Here is a 22,669-nt window from a genome sequence, read left to right on the forward strand (position 1 = left end):
AAGAAATGATATCTGATTTAATTTATTATGCTATTGCTATCAAATACATATGTCTTTGCATGGATTACTATTATTATGTAATATTTCAAGAATTTGCTGGGTCCTTGTTTTTAATGGAAAGATAAGGGAAAAGGGCTTAAAATATATTGAATTTGCTTTGAAAATAATATATAAGATGCATATGAACGAGATTAAAATATTTTGAGTGCGATACGAAAATTGCACATTAGGCTTACTATTTAATCAAACTTTTAAACAAATATGTAATGGAATTTTTATCTATAGCATTTAAGGGACAATATACTTAGATGAATTCATGCAAAATAAAATTTGACGAAAACTTTTGAAAAAGGCGTTTTTAAATCAGTATTATTTTGAATATAAATGAACTGCATTATATTAAATTACATCACTAAAAGCCTTGATTTTTCTGACAATATCAGGAATGAAATATAACAGGCAAAATATTAATGCTCTACAGCTACTCAAAAATAAATGGTTGGAGAGAGCGGCATACGTATGTCCAGACAACGCTGGAATTCGAACCTAGAACATCTAATAAAATGACGAGTGCTCTCTCCTGTGAGCTACCACAGTTCTAGCATCTTAGTGTGAAGGAAATGGATTGTACTGTTTGTCTAAGATAGGTACTCTTCCCGCCACAAAGTCTGCGGCAATCTGGTGCCATTGAAACAAGAAGAGGGCATCTTAGGGAGGGTTGCTTCGATGAAGAGGTCTTTTTTTCTCTCTCCGAAACCAATCCTAAAAAGGGACCCCGCACCCCTACTTGAAATAATCATACCTCGTTACCATAGTCACCGTCGCAGCCCCAGACGAATGTCTGGCAGAGTACCTATCTTAGACAAACAGTATGTATTTTATCTTAACAGTCGTATTTATTGAAATAGTTTTCAAGTTGTTTTTGTTGTCATAGGCCATTAAGGCAAGGGCGTCGATTGTTCTTGCTATCCAGTTGCGACATCGATGGACAAGAAATCGACTTCAGCCCTACCCATACGTCTCACCAGTTTATAGGATTAAACCCATTCATACATCCACAGATCATAATTTTGACTTGAACCAGAGAACAATCAATCTCCAATTCAGTATCCTTATAGATATTGATTTCTTATGGGGACATAGAGGACTTTGAGATGTGACGTGCACCAGACACCGCTTACTAAACGGGGAGTCTTCAGCCGGTTGGATTCAAATCCCCGTTCAAACGCACAACGGAAAAGCTTAATGCTCTACAGCAGCGTAGAAAATAATTGATATAAACAGCTTGATCATTAGGCAGAAGAAATAAGGCCTAAATGTGACGACCTTACATTTTTTTCTATGAATGCTTCTTGAAGTTTGTTTAACAGCTAATACCGGTTCTGAGTTGATCACGCAGTTCAAAAAAAGTACAGCGTGTCATTGAGGTAGAATGAATCTATTCCAAGAAATCATATCTAATTTAATTTGTTATGTCTTTCCTACAAATGCGCATGCATATGTCATTGCATGTGTAATAAAAGAGGATGTTCTGCATATATTTAGATGAATTATTTTGAATAGGAGAAACTAACCAGTGAAAGAACACTTAAGCTTCGCTTGCCTTTTAAAAAATCATATTAATTTCAAAATTCGTAATTTTAGTTAAATGACAGTGTCAACATACTAATTGCAATACATAACATACTAATAATGTCAACATACTAATTGGATGTTGTTACTAATTGCAAACCACGTAAAAAAATTGTAGAGACCTTACATAATATTGTTTTAAAGTTTTGGGAGTTCAAATAACAAGTAGTAAGAAGACCAAGTGAAGGAACAGCTCTTACCAGTGAATGAACACCCGGTAAAGGAACACTTAATTTTGGTTATTTTTTAATGCTCTTTATGAATTTATAAGCCATACAAATATTTAAAAATATATTTTTGAAATTATAACATATAAGTACTTGGAAAATGGTAACTTTTTTTGTAATCATGAATTGAAAATTAAGGTGTCAACATATTAACACATACTGTTCATTAACTGGGAAATCTATGCCCAGTAAAGGAATATGCCTGTTCCCTCACTGATTAGAAGTTGCTTTTCGAATTTTTAACATACTTTTCATGCGGAACTTCACTAAAGGTACAAGAAAATTAAAGTTTATCTTTTATTTTCATTAACTTAGAAAAAGCCCAGTAAAGGAACACTTGTTCCTTCACTGGTTTTTCTTCGTTTGGTGATCCAGTGAATAAACACCCCCTTATCTCAGTACTTTATTACGTTATGATAGTAAAAAAAATAAGACGTAACTTCAATAATTATATTTTGAATTCTCTTTTTCACAGTGAGAAAAATAAAACTATTACAGGCAATTATAAATAAACATATAAATACAAACACTCACCTTATAATTTTTTTAAAGAAACAAGGTGTTGCAGAGATAATAACAAATTCAAAATTTTTTCCAGAGAAGTCTATTTGACCAGGTAATTAAAAACATTGCTAGGGGACTTCTCGTTGCTTGGCAGTAAACTATTGTTACCAATCAATCTAAAGAAAAACTTTCAAATTCTTATTTTTAATCAATATATATGAAATGTTCCTTCACTGGTTGGTTTACCCCAAATTATATTTTAGGAGCGTATGGATGTTTTTTTTTTTTAACAACAGCCAATAGGAATGAAAATATATTGAATTTACTTTGGAGCTTACTGTAAAGGGGTTAAAATATCTTGAATATGCTATATAATACCTTTTTTTATAGAAATGATTAAATTAATATCTAATAGCATTTTTTTAATACAAAGTGAGCTTTTATATTCTTCAATAACTTGTAAAATGTAGCAAATAGAATAGAAGATAAGATACCAAAGTGATTTGTAAGAGAGTTTTAAACATAAATAAATTGTAATAAACAAAATGTAATCCTTTAAAGATTTATTTCTCGATTGCATTAGTACATATCATATTTTTAGAATTGTATTTACATTTGAATATAATGACAAAAAAAGGGATTGAAATAAACTGCTCCGAAAAATGGACCAATGTGTATAATTTTTGATCTAATCGGATCTACTTCTTAAAGGTTCGATTGATGAACTCAAATATGCTTAAAAATAAGTGGTTACGATATCTTAAGTGGCGAAATAAGACACAGAAGCGTACTTGCTCTGAATAAACACACCATTTTTTTCAACGGATTCAGATTTTTGACCCCTAAAATATAGAGGGTAGCCGCAATCTGGGAAATATGGTCCCTATAGTTTGGGCAGGAAATATATAAATAATATTTCGATAAATAAATATAAAATTTGTTTATCGAAAGATGCCATGCAAAAAATAACTTTCAGTAAATAATTATTAATTTTATTATTTTATTTCAGAATGGTTGAAAAACAGTTTTGAATTGCAGTATACAATTTTTAGCATCATTTTAAAGAATATAATTTAATTTAGCAAAATAAAAATTTGGGCAAAATCGGTCGAATAGTTCCTGAGAAATCCGATTTTTAATATCTGACTGTTTTGAAATTCAATTTCTCAGGAACTCTTCGAACGATTTTTGGCGAATTTTTTATTTTGCTGTATAAAATTACATTCTTTTAAATGATTCAAAATATTTTATACCTCACAATTCAAAACAATTTTTTACCATTCTTAAATAAATAATAAAAAATAAATAATAAATATTTAGTTAAAGTTATTCTTTGCATGGGATTGTATTTGGATAAACGAATTTTATAATTGTGTGTAAAAATGCTTCAATTCGCTTAAACATTTCTTCAGATATAGCGAAATGAGGCAAAAGTGAAATTAACATTAAGGGGTTCAAACTTTGGAGAGCTCTCTTGACCAAACTACTGGGACCACTTTCAAGGTCAAAAATCCGAATCCGACAAAAAAAAAAAAAAAAGTTGGGAGGGTCAGAAATCCGAATCTGTCAAAAAAAAATATGTTTCTTCAGAGAAAATACGTTTTATGTTTGATTTCGTAACTTAAAAAATCGTCTGCGTTTATTTATAAGCATATTTGAGGTCACCCCTTCAGCCATTAAGAATGAATGCTGAAAAGTAAAAATCCGACGATTAGATCAAAAGTTATTCAGGGTGGTTCGTTATTTTGCACACTATACATTAAAAATTTGAGTATGTTATTCAATAACTTCCCTTTTAAATAAATTTTAAGCACATATCCAATAGAAAGAATAACAAAAATTAAATTTCGAAATTCATAAATATTTTTTACAGAAAAAGCGTAATTTTATTTTTAAAAAAAAGTAGAATTAAGATAATGTTTCACAAACAGATTAGATAGTAAGCAAATTGAATGGATTACTAAGCATTATAATTTTATCGGGAATAAAATATCACCAGAAATATCCTTCTTTAATTGTAACTTAAAATGATAGTCCTGTCTAAACAGTTCAACCATCAGAGGGATGAGAATTAATTCAGGAATTTACTTCTGGGAACACCTTTTAATCTTTGAATGTAGGCTAACGCAGGAACTGAAATATATTTGCTATTTTGATTATGTCGGAACAGGTAAGTAAAGGACATCTTTGAAATAGTATGTATTTATTCCATGAAATGTTTTCTCATTTAATCCACACCTTAGTTGCAATTAAATAATTTTACTGTATCAATATCTTCATCTGAAGTATTTTGGAAGTATTTGCTTAAGGACTTTTACAGATATATGTACTCAAAAGATATAAGAGAGACCATTATATGTATTTATTGCTAGAGTTACATACATATGATTTCTGTTCAAATAAATATTTTGAACGTCTATCTACTCTAGCAAGACTTGTTAAACTAATTACATATGAAAGTATTTTTTTAATTTTTTTTTGTTTCATTCTAAGTTAGCATAAATAAATTGTAACAAACAACCCAAAAAATCAATGTATCAAAACAGTCATCACTCTAATTATATCAGGGATAGCAGGTAATGAGAGAAAAGCTTGATGATTTATAGACTTGTAAAAATAATTATTTCGTATGATCAGCTCAGCTGTTGAGGGAAAGAGTTGAGGCTTAAATATTGGGATCTCATAATTTCTGAGTGTGCCTCACAAGTTTGCGTAATAGCTAATTGGTATTTATTTGCTATTTTTATTACTTAAAATTATGTAGAGTTTTCGAAACAAATTGATTTTTTTTTCCAAAAAAAAAAAAAAAACTATTATTTAACTTATTTTATAAATTCTATCGAATATTTTTAAAATGTGTATTTTTTTATGTGATTATAAATTTTTTTTTGCCATTGGCCTTTAATATTTTAAAACAGGGAATTATTTGGAACATTTACATGGAATGTATCTTTTATGATTTTTTTTCTATGAATTAATTTTCTGATTTATAATTACAACACATATAATTTTTTTTAATATTGAAAAATAATGTTGAAAAAAAATGATAACTTGAACTATTTTATTATTTTATTTGAAACAACGTCAGAATTGTTACAGGGAATTAAATTCGAAGAATTTATTAAGTATAATGAAACAGTAAGAAACGTAATTTAACATAGTTTTACTTTCAAACACAGGCAAAACCTTGAGGTGTCTATATCCTCATTACTTCAGTTGATTTTTATTTATAGGTTTCAACTGTGCCTATTGTTAATTTATTATCATAGCAAATGTTAAATATATTGAAAAATAAGCATTTAATTATGGATATTCAACTCATTCCTGCATATTGTCTTTTGCATTTTTCAGTGTTTGGTGAGATGCAGCACTCAAAGGCACCTGTTTTCACCTTCGAGCCAACGGGCTTGAATGTATTTTCGAATTCATCTGGTGTCACCATACCATGTAACGCAGATGGCCGTCCTCCTCCAACGATTCGTTGGTTAAAGCATGATGGTCAACCTGCCCTAGACATATCCGGATTACGACACATTCGACATGACGGAGCTCTCGTTTTTCCACCTTTTCCAGCAGAAGATTATAGAGCTGATGTACATGCCACTACCTATAGATGTGAAGTGACAAATCCAGTTGGCACAGTTGGAAGTAGAGACGTCCATGTTAGAGCTGGTAAGCAAGAATTTTTTTTAAATAATTTAATTTTTGAATTGTAATAAAAATATAGCCTGATGCTGTCGATTCAGGAATTCTCAGTTGAGGAAGCAAATGAAAATTGTTCCATTTTAGGCTGCATTTACTCCATAGACTGATGGTATCTAAAGTGAAGTATGATTGCCCGGTATCCCTTAGCCCGACGTAAAACTGAGGTTCCACTATATATATATATAAATATATATATAAATATATATATATATATATATATATATATATATATATATATATATATATATATATATATATATATATATATATATATATATCCCAGTTTTACGTCGGGCTAAGGGATATAAATACTTTTGTATTAATAACAACATTAAAACTCTTTCGTTTTCATAGAATGTCTTTGGTAAAGAATAGGTGTAGAAATTCTATTTTGGGACTTCAAGGATGAAAACATACCTTTGAATTATAATTAGATCTATATTTCAAAGGAGGAGTAATTTTTAGAAACACGACCCTCTTTCACTTCCATATTAGGAAGCATTAAATGATTATCGATGATGCTTAGAGTTTCAAGGTATGTACAATTTGAGCCTATTTACCTTTTTTTTCATTAGTATATAGTGCAGGAGCAATTGTTTTTGCGTGTCTTTTGCTGTACGATGTTGCCAATCTAACTTTCGCCGCTACTGTCTTGATATTATTCAGCTGGGAGCTGATATTATCCTTTTGGGTGAGGCTTCTGTTTACACCATACTCCAGTAATAAAGCCTCTTACAATCTATCGGCTTATGTTTTCTACTATGTAAATTAAGACACTACCGAAAAAAAATAACGGGGTTGTTACCCTGTTATTACATATATATATACATATTTAAATGAATTCTATTCTTCCTTATTTATGTATAAAAATGTTAACTAAACACCTAATAATTAAAATAAATAAATGATAAAAATGAATAAATGCATCAAGGCGTCTTAGAGGAATGAAAAATAATTTTTGACATTAGTTAATTTGATACCTGCTCTATGAAAAAAATATTATAAATATAAAATAACAGATGACCGTTTTCCTCAAAAATTAAGTTTAGTTCTCTAAGCCTCTATAATTCTAAAGTGACATCAACTAATATTCCTTAAAAAATATTGCTGAAGGTAAAAGTTAGCCAATTCCTTCAAAGTTAACGGCATGCTTTATAAAAAGCAGCTTTTCTTTTGTCGCAAGTTCCGTGCAAAGTTACAAAATTAAAGTTTCCGGAAGTCGTTTATTTTATTTCCTTAGAATACTTTCTATCAAAGGCTTTTGCTTCAGGATCTACTGTGTTGGTTTTTTTTCTTGAAACTCTGGGATTTGTTGAAAGTTTTTCCCCCAAATAATTAATGAATAAAAAAATTACTTCATGAAGAAGAATAGAAAGTAAAACATATTTTCACTCCACAGCAGCTAGAAAATTGTTTTTTAATTTGTTTAATAAAGCTCATTTTATCGTTGTTAAAAAACTTTATTTACTTTTAATATTTTTTTTTCGTTTAATGAAGAGAAAAGTTTTAAAAAAAGTACCCAACACTTAAACAAATAATATAAATTAAAATAAAATAAAGTTCCAGCATTTTTGTAAGAAATATTTCCTTGTGTTACATTTTTCCTTGGAAATAATAAAAATGTTTAAACTGTTAAAAAAATCCTTTTTAACAGTTTAAACAAATAATAATGTTATTTAAAATTTTTATTCAAAAAAATAAAAATTTCATTTAAAATTTTTATTTAAAAATAAAATTTTAAGTAAAATTTTTTATTTAAAAATAAAATTTTATATAAAAATTTTATTTAGCCATATATACTACTGAAAAAAGTATTTTAATGAATAATCAGTACCAAGTTGAAAAAAAAAATATTTATAACTTATTTTCTAAATTTAGCATAATTTGATAGAACATTTATATTCAGTGTCTTTTGCTTATATTTTTCTTACAAAAGGATTAAAAAATAAGTTAATGCATCTATAATAATAAAATCACGACTTCGTTCTTGTGTCTCTTACAAGTTCAGAACTGTTTGTTCTATAGACCTGAAAGTGGGACAGTGTGTAAAAAATGTAGCCCTTTATTCTAAGAATTGTACAAAAATTTCGATTGGATCGTGCATGAGAGACATTTAAAAATGGAATTTCTTCCATGGTTTAGAACTATTGCCATTGATTTAAATGAAACTGCAGATGATTTTAAGGATAGTGTCCATGATTTTTACTTGCTTATAGATCTCATTAATCAATAAAAGAGTATATTGCAAATTCTTAGTATTTAATTACTTTTTATGTCATAAAAACTCAATGATGAACGAGAACGTAATATAAACTAACAACGTCACCAAATTAGTATTCCCTAAGTTATATGAAATAACGTGTTTATTTTTTTGATATATAATTAGGCTTTTAAAATTTGAAGTTCAAAAATAAGTTATGAACGGAAAAGAAATATTAATGCAGAAATAGAGCTAAATCATTTAGGAGAAAGGTATAAAAAAACACCATCGTATTAGTGGCGCTAATGATGCTTGATTATTTTTGGTAACAAATTACTAATTGGAATAAATAAATAAACTACATACTTAAGGGAAAAAATTAATGACGAAATTATACTAACTGATTTCGGAGATGCAAAGTTAATCCTTGAAATATTATTGATGCCTTTGAGGCTTAAGTAATTTTGTTAATAAGTGCTAACTAGAAGAATAATAAAAAAACTATTGACTAAATCGTAAAATACTGGTAAAATGATACTAACTGGCTTAAGAGAAAACTTAAAAATCGCCATCCTATAATTAATTTCAATGATGCTTAATTAATTTTGATAATAGGTAGTAATTGAATTTTTTTAAAAACAATAGGCTATATACTTCAAAGCAAAATTGATGGAAAGTTGAAATTAAGTCGTTCAAGAGGAACATAAAAAATATCACAATACCATTATTAACACCGTCGGTGCCTCATTAATTTTTTAATAAGCACTTTTGGTATCATGGTAATGGATGCAATTTTAACTAATTCCAAATATACTAATGTGAGTAAAATTAATATATTTGGTACCTTTTAAAACTGCATTGATACTATTCAGTTTTATCATAGATTATGTAGAAAGAGGTGTTTTATGGCCTTCAAAAGGTTATCTCAATCATGAGTTGACCTCGAGTAATAATATCATTCCAACAGATACCGAATACAGTTATTATTATTTTGATGGGATGAACTACTAAAAAGGTTAATTTAATTACGTTAAGTCACCGTCAAAGGCAAAAATTATTAAACAAAAACAATTGGAATTATTTTAGCTATATTCACTGAATTGGAACTTTAATATTAAGGCATGGTTTAGTATGATTGGCACGTTGTTCAGCACTGATTTAATAATATTTTAAATTTTTTACCCCATACGCACAATAGGTATTCAGATCGCCTATAAAAATATAAAATTAAAAATCACGTAAATAACTTTTAGGTTCAAAGCAGTCTTCGGTGTTTCGGTACCAAGAATCTACTTCTATTGCCAATATAAAAGAAAATCCGACAACCATTTTACTTAAAGTTGAAGATTAAATTTGTTGGCGATGACATTTTATAAAATTAAATAAGTAATTCGAAAGGAAAAAGAATATTAAAATAAAATTTCGGTATCATCGCAATAGATATATTCTTTTATACACTTCATTCCTTAAAAATACGAAAAAATAGCAACGATATCAATAATAGCGATTTTCAAACAATGATATTTTGAAGAAAAAAGTACTGCAGTAAATGAAAGAGGAGCAAAAATTAAAAAAAAAAATGTTTTTCTATTTTTTTTCGTTTACATAAATTGATATGTATATTCTCAGTGCCTCTTGCTTTCCTTTTTCTGATTTTTAAAACAAAGTTTTAAAAATAAAATCTATTTAAGATCAATAAAAAAAGAACATCAAAATAACCTTAAAAGTCTAAAAAAGGCTTTTGTGCTTTGCTTTAAATTTCTGCAAGCAATATGAGTAAGAATGAAAACACTGAAAAACATTTTATTCTAAGTTTAGGTATAATTAAATTAACTATCACGCGTCTAATGCGACACAAACTAATATTTCTTTAAAAAAATATTGTTGAAGGTTAAAATTTAACCAATTCTTTCAAATTTAACAACACGCTTTATAAAAAATTGCTATTCTTTTGTCGTAACTTATGTGCAAAGACTCCGGAAGTCATTTATTTTATTTCCCTAAAATACTTTATATCGAAGACTTTTACTCCAGAATCAGCTAACATTGTTTTATTTTCTCAGGAATTCTGGGGTTTGTTTCCCCCCCTAAAATAATTAATGTTTAAGAAAAATTTACTTTGTAAAAAAAAAAGAAACTCATACATATTTTCACACCACAGCAGAAAGAAAATTGTTCGTTAATTAGTTCAACAAAGCTCACTATATTCTTGTTAAAAAGAGTTACTAAATTTTTAAGGGGGATTCTTTCAGACTTAATGAGGGAAAAAGTTGAAAAGAAAATTACAAAATTGCTTAAAAAAAGTCAAGTACCAGCAAATTTGCTACAAATGTTTTTTGTAAGATTTGTTCCTTTAAAAGAAAAGAAAAAAAAACAAAAACGAACAGATAATTGATTTATTAAAAATACATAGAACTATTTAAGTTTAAAAAATTATAATGAATTAATAAATAATTACCATTTAATTTTAATATTATTAATATTGCCATGAAATTGTATCACTTTAAAATATATAAAATATTTATTTAAGTTCTTTAAACTTCATTTCAATCTGCGTATATCATGTTTTTAATAAATTATATGTAAGTAATTGCAGTTTTTAATTATATATTTAAATAACTTTAAGTTAATATATTTCCATTATTTCAAGTTTATATTTTGCATTAAATAAGAATTTTAATTATATTTTTATGTAAACTTAAGTTAAACATTAATTACTCCGCAAAATGATGTTGATAGCACATACTGCAAAAAAAGGTATCTCAAAATTGAGCCAAAATAGCTCCGAATTAAATAATACTCGAACTTGAAACTGCACGTACGCAAATTTAAGTACAATTCATAGCCTTAAGAGTGAGGTGGCAAAAGGAGAGCGTGATAGAAATGTTCACTGACTAGCTGCAGGATTCGAACCAAGGACCTCTGACATCGTTGCAAGATGCTCTGAAATCGGTAGTTCTAATCCCCAATCCAAGGAGAGTTAGCAAGCTTTATACAGTGGCAACCGCAATGACAGCCTATACGAATTTCCGATTTCAAGTATAAAAGGGGTTGCGATTTGGAAAAAATAACTTAGCCAGGAGATCGAAGACTTTAGTTTCACTTTTTACTAATTTCGCTAGATCTTAAAAAACTCTTGAGCGATTAGAATGTCGCGACATTATAAAAAACATCCTAAAAGTTCCTCGAGTAGGGTGTGTGCCATGGTGGTTGCAATTAAGGTGGTAGCATCCTACTAGGTCCCAGGTTCGAATTCCACCTGCAGCTACCGAGCATCTCTTTTACGCAATTCTCCTTTCACGTCACTTTTGAGACTGAGCATTTTGCTCAAAAATTAGTAAATGCTGTTTCAATTATAAATACATGAGTTGTCCAATGCGACTTTATAGCCATTTTGACACATTTTTGCTCAATTTTGTGAAATCCTTTTACAACTTGCAGTGATTAAGGCACTAACTAATGGTTTACAACCTATGTTCTAACCTCTGTGGAGGTTTAAAGTTTACCTAACTTAAGATCAATGTTTTCAATCTCATTACCTAGAAATTAAGTATGGCCGGTGCGCAATGTTGACCGCATTGCTAAAATCACGCCGATGGTCTCGGAGACCTATCCTGTGTTGTAGGAGGGCTTTCCTTTTGATTTTTAACACAAAATATGATTTATTTTGACGTAGTTGTCAACTACTAGATTTTTCTGTTCTATTGGATTTCACTAATATCTTGCGATTTTTGCATGCTCGAAAAAAGTCCCATAAACTTGAAAGGCTTCTAAATATATCCCTCTCAAACAAATTTTACTCACCTTTTGCTGGTGTTTCAGAATTTAACCAGAATTAGAATTAAAGTCAGCCTTAGTAAAATCAGACTAAAGCTTTATATATTCAGTTGAAAGTACTTTGTTTTAAAAAAAATTCTAAAAATCGCAGTTATTTTTACAGTGATCAGGTCAGTTGTTTCAGTTAACTAAATAGTCACCATTCGAATCCATGATGAAATCCATTTGCAGTGTGGAAGCTCTAGTTGACTTGAAACGGGCAAATGTTTCAAAACCGTGATACCACTTAAAACGTGGAAGTACATTGTCATACAAATAAGATCATAAGATGCTTTTTTGAGATTACCAATAAATCGGAAGAAAGTTTTTAGTCAATACCAAGAGAGGCCATTCATATTAACAATCCAAATATATCCAAATCCAAATCCAATATCGAGTATCCAAATGCTCATTTGATGAGATAGTACTAATTGTTCGTTAAATATTTGAACAATGTCTAAGAAAAGACTTGCGTTAAACTATTTTTTTAAACTTTTAATCAAAAAAAGTTTGTTTTTGAAAAAATTAGTGCATTTTTTTGTAGGGCAAGATCAGTATTTTCCGTAAAAATTTATAACAAGGAATAGAAATAAAAAGCCTAATTGAAGGATCATTGTCAGAACTTTAACCCCGGAAGCATTTTACATAAGCTTCCACACTAAACCCCATACCTTTTCATCCCAGGTGGTTTTAAAATCAGGCACAGTTTTAAATTCAGTCGTGACGTCATAGCAAAGATAAAGAAGCAAATTTTGCCTTTTATTAATGTTACAACATACTTTTCTTAGTTAAAAATGAATGTTATTGCAGAAAATGCATGTCACTACAAAAGTTTCATAAATACTTTAAACTAAAAACACATTGTTCTTTTTTAATTTATGTGGAATAATTGGATTACAATAATATTTTCATACATGCATTTAATAAGGCTTTTAAGAATTAAAAATCTGAAGAACAAGAATAATATTTTATTTATATTCCTGAACAACACAAAAAAGTTTTTCACCAAGAAAACATCTTTGAAACTAGCAATTGGAGTTATCATTTCTTCATAATTACTTCAAAATTCTTTTTTACAGTTGCCAACCAGAAATATGAAATTCGTTTGTCGGATGAGTTCGTCTTACGCGGTAATATGGCTCTTTTAAGATGTCCAATCCCAAGTTTCGTTAGTGACTACGTAAAAGTGGCTTCTTGGGAAAGAATAGATGGATTTCTCATTACTCCTGGAATCATTAGCGGTAAGAGACTTAATATTTCCTTTCTTCATACGGACTACTTTTCATTACTTTTTTTCTGGTCCAATCTCTACAGCTTCTTTGAAATTCGAAACAAAATGCTAAGCCTCATGGAAAGTTAATGGTTCTTTTGAGTTCATATGAAATAATAATATTTTAAGAAGGATTTATTCGGAATAGAGTTCTATTTTTTTTCTGAATTTAATTCTAAAGTGTTTGCAGTAAGAAAATAAATGATTATTAAAATGTATAGTGTGTAAAACATTTTAATGCTAATTGTAAATAAATAGATAGTTTTACTTTTAAAAAGATTGTTGTATATTTGCTTATACAGAATTTGTTGACGAATTTTTTCGCCAATAAGTGGATTCTGCATATTGTTTCTTTATTTATTCATTTAATTTTAATTTTCTAAGAGTTTGAGTGTCACTTTTTAACTTTTTAATAATTTCAATTCAAATTTTGTTTCCCAAACACAGTAAAAAAATCAGGATGAAAAGACAAGAAAAAGTAAGATTTTAAAAACAGTACGATTTTAATAGCACAATTTTTTTACCGTAAAATTTTAAGGAACAAGGAATCTAATATACGTAACTTTTACAGTCGTTTACTATAAAATCAATATAATTAAATAAATATTACTGTGAAAATTACAGAATAAATTTTACCGTAAAAATTTGTTTTACAGATGCTACAGGCTATGCTTCTAAATGTAAACTGATTCGGAATCTCTTATAGTGGAGATGCATGTCAATTTTTCTTGGAAAATAAATCTCCTTAATAAGATTAGTTAATTAGATTAAATGTATTTAATTAATAATAGCCTATTAATGTACAAACGATAATTTGAATGTGCTTTATCACTTCACTAACGGGAAGACAATGTTTTTACATTTTTTTTTCATAGTTTTATCTAACATTTACGTGCATTGTTTTAGAACTATCAGCTTTATACTCCACTCCTAAAAGTATTATTCTTATGAAAAAAATAACCTGATTTTTTTCAGAAACAAACTTGTGATCCACTGTTCGTAAATAGCATAATTTATTTAACACTGTCTGTGTAGATAGTAATTTACCACGGAGAGAAAAATCTTTTTGATATTTGCATGTTTCTTAACACTAGAAAGACGGTTGAGGCCTTTCCCGCTACTGTCGTTTTTTTCCCCGTAAATTAAAAAACAAACAATAATATACTAAAAGTTTGATAGTTTCTGACTGTTCATAATTTAATTCAATTTAAGTGCCCAGTTAATTATTCAAGTGTTCGCCTTATAAGAACGTATATATAGAATCATATACCTAGAATGACGGAGGGGGCAGAAAGACTCCTAAAGTATTCTGGTAGGTACCCCAGGTAAATTTGGGCAAAAGGAAACCTATAGGATATATGGTATACTCCTGTCTCCTTAAAAACAGAGAATTCCAAAATATATTAAATTTTTTTTTTATAGTTAAAAGAAAACTCAATAATCCAAGAATCTAATGCATAAGAATAGAGGGAAAGTTAGTGTTCCGTTTAGTCAAATATTTTCGTTAATCAGATTGACTGAAATGCCTCAAAACTTTGATGACCGATTCATAATATATATCCTGTGAAATGATTAGGATAATATATTATGATTTTAGATGCCAGATTGATAAATTGTCAGACAGTCTGGGAAGGGTCAGACTGGCCCCTTTAGATTCCCCAAGAATACAACAATGTTTAGTTTTTCTAGCATTAAAGCTAAATATCAAAAGATTTCTAAAACATTTTGTTTTAGAAATGCTTGTTTTATGTAATTTTATTTTATATACACTATCCAACAATAATGGAAGAGACACTTTCAGTTTTTGATATTTTGTTAAAATTTCTCAATAAATACTTAAAGGAATTTTTGTAACTTTAGAGATGTTTAGTCATGCGACTTTTCATACTTAGCAATAAAATTTATAGCTTTCGGAGGTTTGAGAGACATACAATAAATTAAAAAAGAAATCAAGTATTTTTGAACACGCTGTGCCAGGAAATCAAGTAATAAGCTTGTAACTTGTAAGATGACTTTAGTTGCTATTTTTAATAAATGCATAAAGGTTTGTAAGCCTATAGTAAATATTTACAGATATATGGACATTTTTGTAAAAGGCCTTAAGTTTTCACTTAACGTTTTTTGATTATAACTTTATAGATATTCAATAGAATTAAACAAAATATTTGAGCAAATTAATTAAAAAATTTTCGATTTGAAATTTTAAAAAATTCGTTGAAAACTGCGCAAGTTTATGAGTATTTAAGCTTGTTCTTTAACACTGCGCAAGTACCGAAGAAAATTTAAAAAGTTTTTTTCATAATTTTGTAGTGAATAGTATTTGGCAACTAATAAAAAAATTTGAATTTAATATCTTAAAAATTTAAAAAGTTTAATAAATTTTCTAAGAAGTTTTTTTAGTTTTAAAGGATGCCTCAAAACGATCAGGGATTATTCAGAAATTTCATTTTGAAATATTAGACAGAATTTAATAACATATGATAATACCTTACAATAATCATCATGCAAAAGAAAACATACTTTTATGCAGGTGATCCTCCACAAAGCCGGTCTCATTTTCAAAAATCTAGGTTAACAGTACAAGATGAAATTTGAAGATAACCCCTTATCGTTTTGAGTTTTATTTTAAAAGGTAAAAAACGGAAATGAATTAGAAAATTGCTTAACAATTCAAAATTTTAAGATATTCAAATAAAACTTTTATAATAAGTTGCCAAATACGATTCCTTCCAAAATTATGAAAAAACATTTTTAAATATTTTCTCCGTATGCACAGTATAAAATAACTAACTTAAATAATCATATCTTATGCAGTTTCAAAATTTGTTTTTTAAATTTTAAACCAACAATTTTGTAATTAATATTAAATTTTCAAAAAATTTTGTTCAATTCCATTGAATATTTATAAAGTTATAGTACAAAAACGTAAGACAAAACAATTAATTTTTTAATAAAAATATCCATATCTCCATAAATATTTATCTCCATAAATACTCTAGGTTTACGAAACTTACAGTTACTAAAAATAAGAACAAACGTAATCGATGCATCTTAGAAGTTTTTTGCTTGTTTTTCTGGGATAGGGTGTTCAAAAATACTTGTTTACTTCCGCAATTTATTGTAAGTCTTTCAAACCAATTAAAGCTTTATTGTCAAGTAAGAAACATCGCTTGAACTAAACTCCTCCAAAGTTGCAAAATAATCCTTTAAGTATTTCTTGAGGAATTTAAAAAAATGTCAAAAATTGAAAGTGTCTCTTCCATTATTGTAGAGTAGTATATAAACATATTTTAGAAATGTAAACATATTATACGTATTTGTTACATATATTTGCTTTATTCTGCCATCACATAATAATTATAATTTCATTACAGGGAAGTATGGAATGTTACAAAATGGTGATTTGTACATTCGTGATACTACAGAACATGATAGCGTATACACGTTCCGATGTCATGCGGAAAATATTGTAACAAGAGAGAAAAAAGTCAGCATGACTTATGCAAAAGTCATTGTGACTGGTAAGTTATTGCAGATTTTCTTAAAAAGGAAAGAAATGCCTTGCATAGATAAATATATGAAAAAATAGTTATCATTAATCAAATCACAATAAAAATACTCGAAATATAATATGATTTAATATCTAATCCTATCAGCATAAAAGAAATTATCTATATAAGTAATGTCACAAAATTATTTTCATTGTTGTCGTTGTTGAATTCTTATTGATAAGAGAACAACTTGGTTTGATCTAAGGCTACTATACTAGTTTAATCCAGTTTTCTCACTTGTAAATGCAAATTACTTTGGTCGTCATCAGTATGAAATTAATAAAAAAATTAAAATTATAGTTTACTGGAAAATAAATCTTGATCACCCAGTCCCAACCTAAATTAAGCCTTACCTATTGAAACGCAGAGCTATAAGCGATAAGCAGAGAGCTCGCCGCACTTAACTATACTCAATACTCAATAAATCTTGATCCCTAATTTAAATGCGTTTGTCGGTAATATTTATTGATCATACTTATAAGGGCTTGAAACTGAAAACGTTATTTCTTCATTAGAAAGGAATATAATGATATTACCTTAATATGCAATATTTTCTTCTAAACATCCTGAAAACTGAAATTTGTATTTAAATTTTTAAAAAGTTGTACTATTATTGAAAGTATACTCACTTTTATTATACTTTTTTTGTCATACTCCATCCAGTCAACATATACAATTAAAATAGTAAATTAAAAATTGTAAAATTTCATTATGGATTTATTTTTTATTCTGTTACTGGTAGTGTGTCAACCACTACAATTGTTAAAGACCAATTCACCGGCATGTAACATATGTTAACTAGTCTCTATCTCGGAGCTCCTTTTCATACATAAGGATTGACATTGTTTACTTTCTTACTTTATTTAACAAAAGCTGGGCACCTGGGCCGCGCAGAAGACCCATATCCCATTCTTCGTGAAATTACTGTAAAATTAAAAAGTAAAAGCAGTTTGTATACAGAGTCTCTGGGGTGACTGTTTGACATTGTTGATAAATACCTACCCCTTATTGGTGACCATCGGATATCATCTGACAACGCCTACCTCATCAGTAACTCCCACTTCTACTAAAACACGCCTACTTCGTTGGATGGCCTACATTGAGCAGTTGGCTTGTTATTTCCGACATTGTTTTCTTCGCGCTGTTGCTTCTCAGTATTGATCACACACAACGAAACCTGTCCACACTCGAGTGCTAATAGCAACGCAGGAGTGACCACGCACACAATCGAGATCTTTATACAGCTTTGAAGTACAGTATTCAAAATCCGGTGACCTCAATACAAGTCTCCCGACTTCTCGCGAAAGCAACAATGAATCAACTAAGTGGTATGGTATTCGTTCATCGAATTCTATCGCAAATAAAATTCTGGTGGAGGAGTTATGTAGCGTGTCTACCACTTCAGTTATTAAATTCCAGTTCACTAGTATATAAGACATGTTAACTCGTTTACTAGTGTTCCACTGCCTACAAGTATTCCTCTCATATGACTTCCACAGCTTTAGGCTGTGGTGAACTTTTACATATATTTCTTCTTGAAATTTATGCCTAATCAACTTAGGACTTTCCAGTTTCGATGAATCAGTTAGCAGTGCTTCGCGCCGAATACTGAGATACAGAACATTTCCAGCTTTCCAACTCGTTTATATTTCAGAGTACCTATAGATAGATGAAGGGCAACATTATCGATAACTCCTTCCCCACATTACTAAATTTCTTTAGCTAGAAACAACTATTTTTATTAATAATTAAACGACAAACGGAATTTTTCATTTTTTACAAAATGTCTGATAAAGAAAAGCTACATTGTGATTAGGTTTATATTTTATCCCAATAGTTTCGGGTACCAAACCTATGGAACCAAATATGTATTAGTTAAAGCACTTGTTAATTTTATGTTGGTGACAAACAAAGAAATTTTGATCTCTTCTTCCTTACTGAAAGATATCACTGGCAATGTGAATGCACAAAAAAAAATTAGAAATGGGTTAAGAAAATTAGCTTTATATGTTTGATGGAAATCATAATTTATTAAGTTATTTTTTTAAGAATATCATATGATATATTTTCTATAGAGTCTCTATATAAAATTTAATTCTTTTTTTCGCAATAGAGCCCCATCACAACCAACCACCGAGGATTATAACTCGTTCCAGCCGAGTATCAGTCCCCGTTGGCCAAAAAGCTACTCTCTCCTGTTTGGCACAAGGTCATCCCATACCAACATACAGATGGCATAAAGTGGCAGGAGAACTCAGATCAGTTCCAGAACTTGGCTCAACAGTTCGACAAGAGGGAGGAGTTTTGGTGTTCCATAAAGTTGTGTCTGCAGATGGAGGGACGTATATTTGTGAAGTAAGCAATAGTGTTGGGCAAGACAAAGTGGAAGCCGAATTAATAATTGAAGGTAATAAATTTTTATTAAGTTTTCGTTCTAACATACATAAACAGATTTATTTATTTTCATAAACTGAATAACAATTGAAGATTTTAGTAGGTGATGATTATAAGTTTAATTTTAAGGATTTTGGTTACATAGGCATTAAAGTTTACTCGTAAACCATGACTTATTACTAAGCTGTCGTTGTTTGTTTTTTGTCCAAAAAAGCCCAAAATAACCTAAAAAGAATTTTCGCTGAGAAATGTTATCTAATTTCAGTGAAAGAGAGATTCAGTAAGGAGAGATATTATATAAACATTCCATTTTATAAAAACAGGAGAATTGAGTTAAATCTTGTCTGAAAGTTTTCAATTGACGAAATTCAGAAATATTTAACACTCATAAAAATTGATCACGTCATAGTACATATTCTTGGAGTTTTAAATTGCGAAAAAAAACATTCAACTGCATGTTGTCAATTTATATCAGAACCTTATTCCACTTCACAAAAGTCAAAAACAATCACTGAGTAATGTTGTTAATTAAGATTTCTGAATTAAAGTGATTTTTCAAAATAAATCAATGCTGAAAAATTAAACAAGACTGAAACAAGACCTTTTTGAAAAGAAAAAAAATCACTTTAGGAAAGATAAAGAAAGAAGTCTTAGTTTCCATAAGCAGAGGAGTATAAAGAATTGAATCTTCTTAAAATTGAAAAAAATTATATATTTTATGTCATTTTCTATACAAGAGATAATTGAAAAAGTTTGCAAAATTTAAGTTTATTCCCTGAAAATATAATAGAGAAAGGTTTATAATGATAAAAATTGAAATCATCTAAAAACAATTATCAAAATTTCGATTTAATTTTAGCGAATTTTGTTTTATCTTCGTTAGGCTTAACTTTTCTTTAGAGAATCTGCAACTAATTTTCAGTGCTACAAAAAGTCAGATGCAAAAATATAATCTCTCATTCTAAAAGTAGCTTTTTGATTAATAAAGAATTTGAATTTTAAAACAAGTGCAAAATATTCACTGATTACACTCTTAAAACATTACAAATTCAATAACATGATCAAAAATTAGATTTAAGCTATATTATTTTTATATCTTTAGCATGGATAACTTGTTGTGCAAATTGAAAACTTTTTTTTTCCAAATTAAAAATAATTTATCTCTACTAAAACTGGTTTGAAAATGAGATAATTATATATTCTCCCCACTGCTGAATAAATTAATTATCAAGAAAATTAAAAAAAGGAAAACAGAACTTTGGCATTTCGGCAATTCACGAGATGTAAAAAATTCTACAAAAGTTGGACAAATGAAAAGCATAGTCTCTTAAATGAATATAACCTATTTAAAAATATTTATTATAACTTCTTATGAAGTGTCTAAAATTTATATAATATATTATTTAATTTTATTTATTATATTATTATTATAATTAATTTATATTATAATTATAATAATATTATAATTATAATAATAAAATTATATAATAATATAATTATTATATTATTATATAATTTTATTATAATTAAAAAATTAAATAATAAAAAATAAGAAATAAATAATATTAAATAAATAAAAAAATTAAACTAATACTCTCCAAACAATTATTCATTTATTTTTACTTTGAGTTAAACTTTGAGGCTCATCTTAATATAAAGGTATTCGCATATTAATCATTTAATTTCTTTTTTACAATAAAAAATGACAGTATCTATCGTTTCAAATCACTATGCTTGATATCACAAAAACAAAAATAGTGCTAAAAAATTTTAAAATGCGCGTTTTTGCTTCATAGGACATTAGAAAACTTAAAAAAGAAATATCACAATAATTATATACTAACGTTATAAAATTCATACAACTTTGAAGATAATGTTAAAAGATAATATATAAAATGTATTTTCAGTCTGAAAGATAAATATTAAAGTGAAAAAACATTTACTTGCTCCGAATAAACATTCCTTTCTGCTGGATGAGCGCTTAGAATACTTACAGGGCCCACGCTAAGCATTCGCCACCTCGACAAATGTGAAAAAATCATAAATTTGGCAAATAAAATTGTTCTTTGGTGAAAGCATTGGCGAATGATTTAGAAGAATAATTAACTTTAATAAATTATACTTTACTAGAAGTTACCTTCTAGTAAAGTTAATTTTTTTGCCTTCGAAATGTTTTAAGAAATTGATTAAAGAATAATAGCTATTGAGAAAAATAATCCGCAAAATTATTCTGATGAAATATGAATTTGATAAACTTTAAATTAATAAATTTAAAAATTAATTAAGTTTGAGCATTTATATAAACATTCAAATTCATAAAATAAAGTTACTTTTATATTAGATATTTTACTACGTTTCGTTAGCACCGTTTCCAACAAAAATGGGGAAAAAAATATATCTATCAACTCATATTATTCAAAATATTGCAGGAAAAATAAGAGAACTAAAAAGTAGGCAGAAATCCAAACGAAGATAAAATTCCAACAAAATTTGTGACTTTCGGGTTATTGGAAGATCTATAAAAGAAACAAAATGCCGTAGACAGACGTAAAAAATGACGTAGCCATATTGCTACTTGAGTCAGATTTTCATTTCGAGAGAAAAGGAATACCTTATAGCTTTCAACAAGAGGCGGCTACAGAGAAGGAAAAAAAAATGCCTTCCCTTTTTATATAAATTTATGACCACAAATATATAGGAGCTGAAATTGAAAACATGTTGCATGTTTTTGCTTGGAATGTAAAAATTGGTTTGAAAAACATGTCTATGCTCGCATTGAGGTTCAGTATTGGATGAATTTAACGACCATAAATGCTTTCTTCTCCTAAGGAGATAAAACGTAGATAAGTAGGCCGAACGATGGTATTTTTTTTCCCTATTCGTGTTAGGGGAAGGAAAAAACTTATCGACTCTATCCGTTTTTCATATCTACCCAAAGTTTGCAACTCTTTTTTTCTCCTTTGCTATGTTTGCAATTTATATTTTTCTTAGGTAGCCGTATTGACTTTTTATTGGAAAGGTTTTCCTCGGTATGCATTCGCCAACTGATAAAACTATGTTATCTTTCTTTTTTTTCCAATTTTTATATTCTTTGAAGTGAGCCCTCGGAATTCTGTATTCCTGTTTTATTTCTGTTTATGATGTTGAACGCAAGATCTGATATTTGAGCTTGTAAACTAAAACATATTTTTACTACATTTTTTTTTATATTGATCGAAACTGTCTGAGTTGCTTTAGTTTTCTATTTACCAATACTAATTTAATTTAGAAAAAGAGTTTTTACCCAAGCTTCAGTCATTCTAAAAACATCGCAGCAAAACTAAATAAAAATCCATTCTTGCATGTGACACTAAATAATAAGACTAAAATA

The 22,669-nt window shown here is 28.5% G+C and overlaps 1 protein-coding gene across 1 annotated transcript in view; it reads left to right on the forward strand.

Annotated features, from left to right (window-relative positions):
• LOC107448733 (cell adhesion molecule Dscam1) overlaps nucleotides 1-22,669 on the forward strand; it is a 90,251-nt gene that overhangs the window by 21,849 nt on the left and 45,733 nt on the right. Inside the window, exons 2-5 of the mRNA XM_087154057.1 lie at nucleotides 5,715-6,035; nucleotides 13,164-13,325; nucleotides 16,729-16,875; nucleotides 19,019-19,312. Coding sequence (XP_087010183.1) covers nucleotides 5,715-6,035; nucleotides 13,164-13,325; nucleotides 16,729-16,875; nucleotides 19,019-19,312 — 924 coding nt within the window. The remainder of the gene's footprint in view (nucleotides 1-5,714; nucleotides 6,036-13,163; nucleotides 13,326-16,728; nucleotides 16,876-19,018; nucleotides 19,313-22,669) is intronic.

Source organism: Parasteatoda tepidariorum, chromosome 10 (assembly GCF_982258835.1).
Source record: "Parasteatoda tepidariorum strain Cologne lab strain chromosome 10, Ptep-v5.0, whole genome shotgun sequence".
Classification (NCBI taxonomy): domain Eukaryota; kingdom Metazoa; phylum Arthropoda; class Arachnida; order Araneae; family Theridiidae; genus Parasteatoda; species Parasteatoda tepidariorum.